Source organism: Aythya marila, assembly GCF_965140915.1.
Source record: "Aythya marila genome assembly, chromosome: 3".
Lineage (NCBI taxonomy): Eukaryota > Metazoa > Chordata > Aves > Anseriformes > Anatidae > Aythya > Aythya marila.
Window position 1 is genome coordinate 75,828,212 of NC_139044.1, and position 14,967 is coordinate 75,843,178.

General features: G+C 38.4%; 1 protein-coding gene across 1 annotated transcript in view; it reads right to left on the bottom strand.

Moving 5' to 3' along the window:
• Positions 1-14,967, bottom strand: part of MAN1A1 (mannosidase alpha class 1A member 1) — a 137,480-nt gene that overhangs the window by 20,194 nt on the left and 102,319 nt on the right. The window contains exons 6-7 of the mRNA XM_082756116.1: positions 6,617-6,740; positions 5,124-5,217 (exon numbers count right to left, since the gene is read on the bottom strand). Coding sequence (XP_082612242.1) covers positions 5,124-5,217; positions 6,617-6,740 — 218 coding nt within the window. The remainder of the gene's footprint in view (positions 1-5,123; positions 5,218-6,616; positions 6,741-14,967) is intronic.

A 14,967-nucleotide genomic window follows, 5' to 3' on the forward strand; every position in this document is an offset into this window, starting at 1 on the left:
AACCTCAAAAACATTTCAGCTGGTATATAAAGAAAATTATTTCTTTAATTGCTGGCTTTTTCATCAGGCTAATACACCATACTTATTTAACATCCACACAGTGTCTCAGAAGTTCATAGAAAAGAAACAAGAACTTGTATGTTTAACATCTAATTCATGTTTATAGTCAATGTCATACAAAAACACATTAACCTAAGTTATTTTTTATCTTAAAAACAAGAAACAAAGTTGAAAGTGCTCTGTAATTAGATAAATGCTTTCCCCTCTTAATATGCAGGTATCGTTTTTATTTGTTCTTTATTCACTAGTGCTCCATTTAAGTGAACTCATAGAAAAATCAAAATGTTTTAAGCTCACTACTACAAAGATGAATTTACTTTATTGTTAATTTTATAGTATTTTTTGAACATCCAGCTGGTCTCAGAAGTCAGCAATAGTTCTAGAGGCAAAGAAAAAAAAGACTTTGATAGATCTACAGAAGATTATTGCTATTGCATTGATTTATTCTGTCCTGTGCTTACTATATGAAAAAATGTGGTACTACAAATGCTGTGATTATTCAGTTGCACACATCTAGGACTTGGCACTGCAATCAAGTCAATGTCATTGCACCATTCAATGTCATTTAATGTCATTGCACCAGCCACGTAGGAATTACCGATGCTCTTAGCTACTTGCACAAGGTGGCATCAACTTGCTGTCCAGGACCCGAGAAGATACTTGGCCAAATTATAATGGGTTATCGTATGATTTCAGCATTTTATCTCCTAAATGTGTAAAACACTACAACCTCTAGAAACTCCTCAAGAAACTGGCTGCTCTTGGCTTGGACTGGCGCACACTTCGTTGGGTTAGAAACTGGCTGGATAGCCGGGCCCAAAGAGTCGTGGTGAATGGAGCCAAGTCCAGTTGGAGGCCAGTCACTAGTGGCGTCCCCCAGGGCTCAGTGCTGGGGCCGGTCCTCTTTAATATCTTCATCGATGATCTGGATGAGGGCATCGAGTGCACCCTCAGTAAGTTCGCAGATGACACCAAGTTAGGTACATGTGTCAATCTGCTTGAGGGTAGGAAGGCTCTGCAGGAGGATCTGGATAGGCTGCACCGATGGGCTGAGGTCAACTGCATGAAGTTTAACAAGGCCAAGTGCCGGGTCCTGCACCTGGGGCGCAATAACCCCAAGCAGAGCTACAGGCTGGGAGAGGAATGGTTGGAAAGCTGCCAGGCAGAGAAGGACCTGGGAGTGATGGTGGATAGTCGGCTGAATATGAGCCAGCAGTGTGCTCAGGTGGCCAAGAAGGCCAACGGCATCCTGGCTTGCATAAGAAGCAGTGTGGCCAGCAGGGCTAGGGAGGTGATCGTCCCCCTGTACTCAGCTCTGGTGAGGCCGCACCTCGAGTACTGGGTTCAGTTTTGGGCCCCTCGCTACAAGAAGGACATGGAGGTGCTTGAGCGGGTGCAGAGAAGGGCGACAAAGCTGGTGAGGGGTCTGGAGAACAAGTCCTACGAGGAGCGGCTGAGGGACCTGGGCTTGTTCAGCCTGGAGAAGAGGAGGCTCAGGGGTGACCTTATCGCTCTTTTTAGGTACCTCAAGGGAGGCTGTAGCGAGGTGGGGGTTGGCCTGTTCTCCCACGTGCCTGGTGACAGGACGAGGGGGAATGGGTTTAAGTTGAGCCAGGGGAGTTTTAGGTTAGATGTTAGGAAGAACTTCTTCACTGAAAGGGTTGTGAGGCATTGGAACAGGCTGCCCAGGGAAGTGGTGGAGTCACCATCCCTGGAAGTCTTCAAAAGACGCTTAGATGTAGAGCTTAGGGATATGGTTTAGTGGAGGGCTGTTAGCGTTAGGTTGGAGGTTGGACTCGATGACCTTGAGGTCTCTTCCAACCTAGAAATTCTGTGATTCTGTGATACTGTGATTCTCTAAGCTCCGTTAAACTAAGAACTCCAGGTTTTCTTCTTGAAGTTGATCCTGCCTGGTAACATTAAGGGACTTGGCATATATTGAGTCTTCAGTGAAAGGATTTCAAAATGCTTTACCAGGCCTATTCATTTATATCTGTCAATTTTACTGCATGGAAGGGGTTTGACAATACCATCCAAGACATCCAGGACGGAGATGTGGGTACATATATTGCACAGCAAGATGTTGAGTCATACCACAAAGTTCTGGGCGTGAGAAAAGCAGAACTCATTTGGGGTAATCCAGGCTTACAAAGCAAGCAGCAGGAAGGTTAGTGGTGCCAACCTCAAGTTTCTCAGCAACTCACTGATCTTAACTTCAGTTATGCCTCTGTTGGTGGAATTCAGAACACAGAGAATCTATTTATTTTTAAACTCCTTAGTATCTTCTCTTCATGGAATACTTCCTTTTGCCTACTGAATTGGAAAGCCATGCATCTGCAGAAGATAGACTTTTTTCCAATTCAAACTTTATTAACAGTGTTTTTTCCTCCTTGAGCCGGTGACATACAAAAAATAATTTCGTTTTCCAAATGTATCCCATCCTTTTGCCTAACAGATACATTGTGCCATCAAACCTGGATTATCAACAGGTTTTTTTCCCCTTATTCTTTTGAATGAGATATATTAAATTTCTAAAAAGAATATACCATTTATTTAATTAAATGTTCATGATCCAAAAGGAAAAGAGGCTTCTTAAAAAAATGAGAACATTTTCTATGATGGAGGGCTGATCTTTGAACAGCAGCATTTAAATGACCTTTACGGTTTCCTAAATAAATTACCATAGAAACCTCTGACATTTGCAAACTAAATAGCAGAAGCACAGTTTCATCAATAATAAGCCCTGTTATTATATACATTATTGCAGTAGACAAATCCAATTGACGCATGCTGCAGCAAATCACTGTCAGTTTACTGTCAAAATAACAAGGGCTAAATGAATTTACAGGAACAGTGGCAGTGATCCAGCAGTGTCCTTCATAGTTACAGCACTGTTAAAGAATAAATGTTCAGAAACTACTTCCCCTTCCCCACTTGACGCTTGAATGGGAATACTTCTGTCTTGAACTAGTTATGGGGCTAGGTGTAATCAACTGAAAACAGACTAGAAAAGCAATCTTGAATAAAACACTATTCAACTTTTATGTTCTGATCTCCTACTATGGAAAAAAAAAAATCAACGTCTTCAAACAGAGACAATTGAATTGGAAGAGATGCAACAAGTAAAGATTAAATTTGCTTTTACTGTTCAGCATGCTAGGGACTGACCCACATCAACAATTGTGTTCATGATTTGCACATGCAGAAAGCTAATTTCTACATCAATACTACACGGAAAACAAAGGCAGTATACACTGTAATCTTTACTGTTCAAACCAACAGAAACTGGCATTTAGTGTGAAAGATAAGTACATAAGACACAATTACTTTGAAAATATGGAAATGTCAAAGGCCACATGGCAGCATCAGTATTTGACTGCCTTAAAATAAACACGGCAGAGCCACTAATGCTGTCAGCTACTAGCAACATCTACTGTCATTCAGCCCACCACAAGAGTAACTGTGTGACTGTGTAACTAAGCTGAATGCCAGGTGCAGGATATCCCAGTTCAGCCTCACTCATTTGAGCTCTCAATACTATTGCACTAAAAAAGGGAATTGGATACAAGTTAGGAAAGTCGTTGTCTAGGCTACCACCAAAAAGCTGAGTTTCTGAGGCTGACTGAAGCCAAGGAAGGAAGCCAAGGTAGCTAAAGCTGGCTGAACGCAGGCTCACAAACACTGAGGTGGCCTTCTAAACCAACCTGGTACCTACTGCTTTAGGATCAATGGGAAGCTTTAGTGTTCTACAAAGCCATGCTAAACCAGCATGTGCAACAAGTGGGCACAGACGCCAGAGAGTTTGTACAAACGTGCCAGCTGGAGTCAGGCACTTACACACACTGAGCTCCCACAGGCCAGTGGCAGAATGACCTCAAACAAGCCTCACAGAGTAGCAAACTATGGCGCTTTCCAAAACAAAGGGAATACTTCTAATGCACAAAGGGAAATGGCCTTTGTCTTGATGGAATAATACAAATGAGCATCATAACCTTTCTGTACATCTTTTTAGTTCACAGAGTGACACAAAAACATTCAAAAATATATTTTGTTCAATTAAAAAGCTTGTTCTTTGCCTATGCAAAAATTATCTTTATACAGACAGCAGACAGTCCTATGAAGAATTCAGAACCTCACTTCATCTTAGCTGCATACCAGACAAATTGTTATATTAAAGTATTTCTCCAGTCCTTTCCCTGTCTTCTGTGGTCCAACCACCTCTAACACTGATAATCAAAGAAACCATCTCATCTACCTCTTTCTTGTAAGATTAAGCCAGCTTATCTTGCTTGTTTTCTTAAGAGAACATTGAAACATTGAAAGTGGAAACATGAATGGGATGGTTGTGGACTGCAAGTAAATGGGAAGAGTGGAGAAAGAAGTATGGTCTCCAGACATGTTTTTGCACACTGCTTAGGCTTTGAACCCGGAATAAAAATCAGAGAAGGCATTGTATAACAAGAACAGGCTCGGTCTTGAGCTTGAGCCTGAGTTTCTGAGCTGAGAAGTTCAAATACTTAAAGCATTTTTTTTTATATACTTTGCCTTCTAATTTTGGTGTCTCCAATAGTGGTTCCAAGAGTATTAATACCATGACAGTTCTGTCTGGTTTGCTTCCTTAATTGTTAGTATTAAACTTCAACAGAAATCACAGCTGGTATTAACTGGAAAAAGTTTTTTAATCTTCAGTGGAGCTGTACCAGGCTAAAAACATGGAATTTGATTCAGATGAGCTAATAATGTTTCCTTAAGCACCTACTTTTGAGGACATTTTAGACTTTTCAATAAAAGGCTTTTATAATCTACAAATTCCATTCCAAAGCTACATAGTTTGATGTTTCCCCACTTGCATAAGCCATATTGAAAGACCTTAAAAGAGAACATTTCAAAATAATAACTCTACTTACTGCATTTTAATGTGCATTATTTTTTTTGCATTATATAAGAACTTGGATATAATATGAGGAATGAATAAAACATGTAACAATGACTGAAAGAAGCTAACAACTGCAAACGGCATACTGATAAGACAGTTCATAGTACTGAAGAAGTGATCTACTTACGTTGGCCCCATTGGCCGCTGCTGGGATTCAAATAGTTGGGGTAAAGGCCTTCCGGTTTATCCAGTCGATTTAGAACTTTTCGAATATTCATTACCTATTGGAAGGATACAAAACACTGAGCACTCATGCATTTTTCCCCCAAAATAAAACAGCATCAGTAGAAGAGTTTCAAAGTGCAAGTGTCCTGATAAAATAAAAAATAGTACTTTTCAGCACATGTACTATGTATCTGAATGCATCTGTGCAATTATGTTATTATTAAAAAGATCCTCTAGGCTGACATCATCATGTAAATAAGCTACAAAAAGACTGGAGTTTCTGTGACAAGTGTTGGTAATGAAACAACACAATAGAAGCAAGCTCTAAAGTTAAGGTCTTGCCATACAGAATATTTTGTCCCTCCACAGTATTCTGAAATTTGCAGACGCTAATTGCCTTAACTAAGCTCACCTACTTCAACATTTTATTTCTCGTATACCCAAATCAGTAACGTTATTACCATACTAAACCCATCACCCAGTTGAGAAGCATAAGTGAATTGTAAGGTTGTTTTGCCTAGAAAGGAGAACATTGCTGGAACCGAGCTTCATACAACCAACTTGCCCAGCAGGAACCAATTCAGCCCCGAGCTTTCCACCAGCGTGATTAAGGAGCTTGCCACAAATGAGAGGCCCAGGGAAACGATTACAGTACAGATACTCTGCAGATGGGGTCATTCAGTAGCACAATTCACTGCAGAGCACATGAAATAATTTAAACTGAAATTTAATTTTCACAAAAAAAGCAAAGGTAGCAACTTGGGAGAATGAAGATCATGACAAACACAGACCAGAAGCAGTAAAAAAATAAAAAAAGGTACTGACAGCTTTATTTTAAACATCTTGTATGCTTAGAGATCAACTGAACTAGCTGCTGGGACACAAGAGAAATAAGCTTACATCAAGCAGTAAAAGAATTTCTGTTGTGGGACACAAACTGCCTTCTGCATCTTGGTGCTACATTACTAGCAGTTACTGTCTAAATACAGACTGAGAAGAGTCCTACACCTAACTTAATTAATAGTTCTGAGTACCTCCATGCAAAGCTTATTCCAGTTTCTTCTTCTTTAACAAGTGTACCAGACCTTGAACAGCTTGTCTTGGGAGGCTGTGGAATCAATGTCTAAAGGCTTTTAGGAGCAGCTTACATAAACATATTTCCAGCTCCTTGCAGCTACAGCTTGATTCCACTTTGAAAGAGAAGCATAGGATTTTTAACATGCACACTTTCATCTCGCTTTAGTTGTCTCTCAATAGAAGAAATTTTAATCATCAAATTTTCATAAATTTCAAAAGATAATTAATTTGCTCAGTAAGTTTGTTTCTGGCCCATGCCTCCTCCAAAAATCCAATTGGAAAAATACAATTTTGAAAATCCAAATCTCTCTGTAGAGATATTAGTCTCCTAAAATGTGATTTATCTTTTAGAACATGATTTTAACTGAACAATCTAACCTTTTCAGCAAATACAGGGTTTCCAGACAGGTGGCTCAAGTGTACGAACTCCAGATGCAAAGTTCCAAATTCTGCCAAAATGCTGCTGCCACCAGATGCCCATGGCCAATTTCGACCGATTCCACTAGGCAGGGGAAAGGGAGAGAAAAACAGAAAACATAAGTATCTTATGCAATGCTAATAAAATACAATGTTTAATAGATATAATATTATTAAAAGAATATAATGATTTTAAAATATATTGAGTATCTGTGTGAGAAACCATGCTTTCAGCAATCTTCTGACTTTACAACGGGATCTCAAAATACTTCAACCCAGGCTCTGCCTAGGCTTGTCAGGTCACTTCTGGGAGCATGCCACTCTTTTAGCTCAAGTATAGCTACATTACACGTCACTGCATCATTATTTCATAGTATGATATCACATTTAAATAAATCATAATGAAAACAATCTCAGACTTCACCTGCTTTCTCCGTATTTAGCACAACAAGTTCCTGTCCTAACTGCTCTCATCCTTCTACAGTGCAAGTGTTTACTGCCTTAAAATACTGCATGTATGAAAGACAAGTTTTAAATTAAAAGTATATGCAGTGTATCTTTCTTAATACCCAAAAAATTAACTGGAGAAGGATATTTAGGCATTGTCTGTCAGGGCAGTCTGAGCAGGATGAGTAACTTCATTTTTAATTAGACTTAAAGACACTTCACAGTAAAATTAATCTTAGGTTTTGTGCTGAGAGTAGATAAAAGCGCATTTATTGCTAAATCCCCACTAGAACTAATGCTGGTTGAAATTCAGGAGAAAAAGTTTGTTGAAGTTTCATTATAAAAAGTTTTTTTTTTTTTTTTTTTTTCCTCTTGAAATTTCCAGCAGCAATATTCAGAATGTTAAGAACCCCCCTGATATTTAAAAAAAAAAAAAAAAAAAAAAAAAAAAAAAAAAGACTAAAGAAGCAGCTTTCCTGAGCATGTGGACGAATAATGACATATAAGAGAAGCACATTATTAGCACAAATGTTAGGTACAAATACACTTAGTAGGCTTAGTAGGTGCTGAGTGTCTTCCTTATTTTCAAGGCTGTAAACAGCATTACAGACACTGACATACACACACATATAATTTAATTTTACTTTTGCACATAAGCAGTCACAAGAATCATGTTAGCTCTTACAGAACAATGAAAACTGGGTATTCCTCCAGAGTTAAATTGTTACTTATATTGCCCTTCCCCAACAAACAAAACCAAGAAATCCTATCCTTAGTTCATTACGATGGAAACCCTCAGCGATATTCAAATATCTTTTTCAGAAAGTCAAATATCTCTAATTAAATTTTTACCAATATAAAGAAATGACAACTCCAGTCATTTCCCACTAGCTATATTAACACACTGTTTTGAAATTTCTGTCGCACACGCACACACAAATGAAAACAAGTCATGAAACTAAAAACAGAATAAAGATGCCAAAAAAAGCACGTTTGTGTTCTACTTAAATGCCGTGGCTGTAGACAGTCCAACACTTTTTGCTGCCTGGCCTTGAGCTGAAGGCACCTTTGAAACTCACTGAGGTCCCACTAAAATGAATCTCAGAATATTACCTCCTGCATTGTCCCATTTCTGAACTACCATAGCGTCTGCCAAATATTCCCCTGCAGGTATGCTGCCGATTTTCTTTTTCCCAGAGCACAAAGAGCATCAAAGTGATTAAGTTTACTTGAGCGCTGCACTGAGGGAGAACTTGGCTGAGCAAAAGGAAAGCAGTCAGGTGGGGCTTCCCTCACTGACCCTAAAGGTACAAGAGGCTGGGACACACGGAAGTCCCCTGACGCAAATGGCTGCCCAAAACTCCAAAGGAGAACAATGCTCCTAATCTGCAGACAAAAGCAATGAGATAATGAAATCAGGGTTCTGCAGACACACACAATCCAACTTTTACATGACAGAAACAGAATACAAGTTTCGTGGGACCTGAATGTCTTGTTTTAGGAGCAATCTTACAATGAATAGAGTGAGTTTTACATTTGATGAAAACAGAAGCAAAGAAAACATAACCCACTGGCTTAGAAGTTGTCTGTGCTTCAATCTGCTGTGGGTCAAAAGTTTTCCAGATGGTGGCATGAAAATATCAAAATATTACAGAAAATAAGATCAAGGGGAGTACTACAGACAAACGGTACGGAAACCTTATCTACAGACCGAAGAACTTACGTCTGCAGGCGTATTCACCCAAGAAGCAGGCACCATTTCTGGGCCATGCTGGCCCAAATTCTGCCTAACTGATGAGTTCTGGAAGACAATATTTTAGCTTGTTTCCAAATTACTCAGATTAAAAGATATGGCATAACACACTACTGGTACACAAAGTTGACCAGAAAAAAAGGCAAACTATTTCAAGGTTTTGAAAAGTTACCATGTCCTGGTGCAACTTGCAAAACCCCCTTTTTTTTTTTTTCTATTAAATTCCTCAATAAATCTCAAAGTGGAACTGTTGAGTTGCTCCTGCAGCAATGCATCACCTAAACGTGGCAGAAAATGTATTAAGTTCCTACCTGTGCTCCACAAGAACTTCTGCTGATATCAACACCTTCAGTCAGAACATTTTGATGGACTGTGTTTTGTTAATTAGAAAAAGTTCCAAACACAGCTATTGAGACGTTTTATGCATGCAACACTCTGTTCTTAAGCATCACTGCAAGCTTTACTGCGTGTGGAAGATTTTTCTTGCTTAAGATGGTTTGAGAAAGTAAGCTTACATTCTTTATGTTTAATACAATAGAAGTAGAAAGCTCGATGTTGCACTCATGTCAATTTTAATGTAGCTTTTATTGGTTTCATTTGGGAGAGCTGGTTAGAAAAAAAAGCATTAATATATTTCTGGGAAATCTGTAAAATAATGATATCTGCTTGATTTGTCTCAGACGGGCATTCTAAGTCAAAACTGACAAGTTTTCTTCAAGAATGGTAGAACCAAGGATTCAAATGCAGTGTTTTCAGCTAATTTTCATGTACCCCTCAGCTGTGGATATCAAATATTCTTTCATATATTTAATCTTTGCAAGGAACAAAGCAGATAAGCGAATAGGTGAACACAGCAGCCACAGTATTGCTTCTGGCTCCATTTAACTTTATCATCACTTTAAAGCGAGATTCCAGCACGCACGGCTCTGAAGATAATGAGCTCCTGAAAAGACATTACTAGAACCTGGGAGATGCTCAACTAAGCTCTCAGCATACAGACTGAGGGACATTTCGTACTCTTTGATCCGAGAAAGTAGATTGTTTTTTGTTTAAGACTTTTGGCTTTAAAAAAAAGGAAACAGAAGAGGGTGCTTGTTTCTGTTATTATTTTTTTTTTTTTTAAATTGCTCAGGGATTTTCCTAAATTTTGTATATTTTTAAAACAAACCAGACCTTGAGCAATAGAGAAGCTGTTGAGGAAGGCATATGCTGAAATGGAAAAAGACTTCTGTGTCAAAAATTATACAGAATGAGTACTTTTATAAAGGACAGGCAAATGACACAAGGTATCCTGGAGAATAAAATGCAGAAAATATGTGGAATAGCTCAGTAAATCTTTATAACTGGGCACATTAAAATACTGACTTCTGCCCATGCATGAGACAACAAATCCTGTGCTTCTGCTAAGACATTTTTCAAGCTCTTCACCAATATTGGGGTGACCAAAAAATTCTCCAGAAGTCGAAAAAGTCAATTGGGGTGACCAAAAAATTCTCCGAAGTCGAAAAAGTCAATACTAGGTATCTATTTACTCTTCAGCCATAAAGTCCATGCTGGCTATTTATTTACTCTTCAGTTATGAATGTACAGGCAGTCTTACTGAAGTCATAGGCTGTCTTCCTGAAGTCTTAAGATGTAAGCTTGGAGCTATGGTGAAAGATTTACTTCCGCACCAAATTTTAGCAAAAAACATGTATAACATCACAAGTACCTACAGTTTTTCTTCCAATGTCACCCATTACTCATGTCAGGAAACTACAGTAGGAAGGAGCCTGAATGATCAGGCCATTTGGGGGATTTTCAGACAGCTGCTTAAGGATCTGGGTATAAGTTACACAAATTTATGTGGAGATCACTGGCCTCAACCAAAGCAGTATCTGTTAAAAAATTATTTTTTTCAGCTTCTTTTCACTCCAGAATGGTTGAATGTCCCAGTATTTTTCATTTTTCCTCTGCTGATATTCACTACAACCTTTACTAAGTATCAGTCACATACTGACATCAGAGACAGAAACAAAATTCCTTCTACACCTCAGGAAGGAAGAAGGAGAAGCCACATTGATGAACCTTGTGGTTTAAAGTTTTAGACCAGTGCTAAAATAGAATCAGTTTGCAGGACACTATTTTAACGTACTTCAATCCATTGTGTCTAGAACCGAATTGTTCATAATACTTAAAACTCATAAAACGCAAATTTATCTTTTTCTTTAAAATATTAAAGACATATTTAAGGACTTATTTCTATATTATTATAACTAGTATTATGCAGTTAAGTGAAATGTAAAGTGAGAATCTGGACCAGAACAGCATATTAAAGTAGGACCATCACTATTTTATGGTATTTCCCATTTAGTTTATGAACTCTGTTACTGAACACTGAGTGCCATAGAATCTAAAACACGGTGTTTGTAATTCTATTGTGATTCCCTCTGTGGAAATACAAGCCTGATTGACCTGGGCCGCTGGTAACTCAACTTGGTATTTTTTCAGTAGACCACTGTTGTTCCTTTTGTATGCAGGAACAGAAAGTATGAGAACAGCAGCTCTTCTAAACATTCAAATCGTCCAAGGAGAGGGAATCACAGAGGAAATAAAAATATCATGAACTTTTTTTAATTTATCAAAAGTCAGAGGCACAAGAATATTTACAAGATTTCTTTTAATGTTACATTATATCCCCAGTATATAAAAAGCAGCAGCTAATTCTCACCTGAAATGAACAGCAAATCCTCAGGGAAACCACACAAAAAATTCAACAGGTCAAAACACGTAAAATTCTGGTCATTAGTGAGCACCCCTCTGCAGAAAATTTTTCATCCTCCACCCTTTCCTGAAGGGTGTCAGGACTAGTCCACAAGTTGGAGACACAATAAGACACAATTTCAATATTTAATGCAGGATTCAAAAGCACAATCTAAGAGTCAACATCCTTTTGCAGAACTGGCCAATAGAAAAGGTGAAAGGCCAGAATAAGAGAGACCCAGCAATGACAATTTGAAATGTTGAGAATTGATGTTGTTATAAATTCTAAGATTAAATACGAAAATAACTCCCTATAGTTCCTTCAGGCTTCTTACTAATGCTGATCATTTTTTTTGCATAAAAGCTATTCAAATTATGATAGTGGGTGAAAGTGCAAAACTCTAGGACAGAGAAATTGGAACATGGCACTAAGAAGACTCAATTTAAATTCCCTAGAGTCATGGGACTTAACTTGGAGAAAATGCGTTATGCCTGGAACCTCCACAAGTGTAAGAGAATCCATCTGGAGAATACAACTGGAATTGGTTGGACCTAATCTTCTCCTAGAGCTTGTGCATCTCTTTTTTCCTTTTCCCCTCAGAGTTCCCTTAGGATACGTTTCATGCTTCTCCTGGAGATTCAACCCGAAGAATACACACCTTAGAAATACTAATGAAGTAAAATTATTAGCTGTTTTGGGAACAAAAAAAAATTCCCCTGCTTTTCCTCCGTGAAGGAAGCTGGAATTGCCATTTGGTCATATAGCCATTAAGTAGAAATTTCTCTGACAATTTTGCATGCATAATATGATTGCTTTTCTATGTTTTAGCCTTAAAATTATAATAACATGAGATTCTGCTGTATGGGTCATATCCCAGACGGTGTAATTTAGCTTACTGACATTGTATGTTGACCAAAGAACTAACCATAACTGAGGACCTGAAAATGGGAGACCAATACAAGCTCAAGGAGGGTATTCGCAGAAATAAATCTCTTCAGGGCTCCCCTGATAACCAGTACAGGGAGATAACAGAATTAAATCACTTCACAGAGGAGATTACTCTAAGGATGGAGTCTCTCCGTTTACAGAGTAAGCCCAGAGAGACCAACCTCACCTACAGTTAGCCCTTGCCACGTGCCCACATCTCCCCAGGATTTCAAATACTTTCTCAGGTATCAGAAGAATTTTATAACTCTCTCCACCTTTATATATATAGCAAGAAGTAGGGCTGGAGGTTAAGACTTGGTAATGTTATATTTTTAATTCTTTAATTCTAAAATAAGATTTTCCTAGCTCACAACTTATTTTTAATGGTCCTTTTTTTGGACAGACCACATTTGCAATGACATTTTAATAAAATATAGCAAGATAATTACTGAGCAGATTAAAATGAAAAAAAAAAGAAAAAGAAAACCCTTCTGCAGTACTGTGACACGAAAAGGAGATCCCTCAAAGTCCATGAATCTTCTATCCCCAGCTAAAGCCATAGAGATGATGCCACATGTTGTGAATTAGTAAAAATAAGCAAGTTTACCCAATGCATTATGCATATGTCTGACATTTCTATCTTAGATATAATGTATGTCAATTTTATTATATTCTCTCCAATGAGAAAAATCTTCAAGGGCACATCCTATTTTGCCAAATTATTATTATTTTGATGTAAGGCTCTTTTTTTTTTTTTTCCCTGTGCAAATAAATGCCTTCCTTATATAAAAAGTCAGTATAGCTACATAATGTCTCATCATGGTATTGCTAATAAATTGTTTATATATTGTAAAAGCCTTCAGTCAATTTCTTATCTGCCACTACCAGTCCTTCAGAATAATATTTTGATTTAATTAAGTCAACTAAGCCTCCTTGGAACAAATGAAAAGGGGTCAGTAAAGAGTCAGATTTTCATTTACATGCTCAATATTTATTTCTCATTTTAAACAAAATATATTTAAGAGATTAACTTGAAACAGAGCCAAAGACGGCACAAAATATGTCAAAATGCTAAATAAAACGTAATTGCTTTCAGCATTTACTAGGCAGAGGGATGGCCTCATAACCAAACAATTAATATGTTCTAAATATACTTTGTGACACGTGCACCTCAACATAAAAATAAGTTAATATTTTAATTAAAAAAAAAATATCCTCCCAATTTCCTTCACCTCTCTCCCCAAAGGTATAAAGTATGGCACCTTGGTGTAAGGGCTTGCCTTTACCAGCAGTGAAATTGATTATTTATTTTCTAACACCCTGAAGATATTAAATATATTTCTGTTTTCCCCATACCATGAATCAGCTGCACCTCTATTTTACAGAAGGAAGACAGGAACAATAAAATCCTGGGTTTGCCTAAGCCACTGGTACTGAACTTGCCCACCTCAGCCCAGTGGCCAGAGCTGCCAGGAGAGCACCCTGCCTGCAAAAGTGAAGGGAGAGCCCTGTGACAGAGAGAGCTCTCTAGCTGTACACTGCAATCCCAGAAGCAAGCAGGAAATACCTTCCAGTCCAACTTCCAAAAAATTGCAATTAACTTTTTTCACTCCTCTGTGGTTCCTATCTCTCCCCTAAACAGCGTAACCCATGCAGGCAGAATGGCTGGAGCCCTGACTCTTCCACAACAAGAAAGGAAAATTACAATCATCTGGTTAAGCATCTCTCACACAATGTCTCAACAGCTGGAGGCAGCACAAAAAGGATCTTAAATCAGCTAGCTGGGCTATGCAGTAGTTTTTGATGTCTGTTTTATTCCTCGGTGTCAGGAGAATCTTCTAGGCAAGTGCTAACAGCTGGTGAGTTTTTCAGCTGTGACAATGAATGCGTAACCACTGCCCTTGCCTAATCATTGCCCAGCTGGTTGCTTTCTGCTCAGCTGAGCTGCCCTCTCCAAAGACTGACCGATACCAGCAATTACCTGGCGAGGTGATTTCTAGGGATGCTGACTTAGCAGGAGGTGGCAGACAGTGAATTCATACCATCAGCAACTGCAGCGCATAAACTAACAACAAAAGTGGTTACTCAATTTTACAGTACTACAGGGAATATAAAAATTTCTATGCTGTAATGTCAGACAGAACACAAATGGTTTGTATACTGTAACAAGAGAGATAATGAAGAGTTATAGACCCGAGAGCTATTAGTCTGAGAACATTAATTTTGTCTATTTGCCTAGTCATATGCGGTGTCAGCATTAACGTACGCTGATCTCCTGGCTACTTCGCTGCTGCCAGTACAGGAGATGCATCCATTTATATGGGAGGTACATGCACATCATCATCTGGCTGAAGACTGTTCAATACCACCATAAAATCTAATGTCATGACAACAGGATCAGCCCCCTGGTGAAAGCTCATCATTAGGTCAGAGTTGTGATGG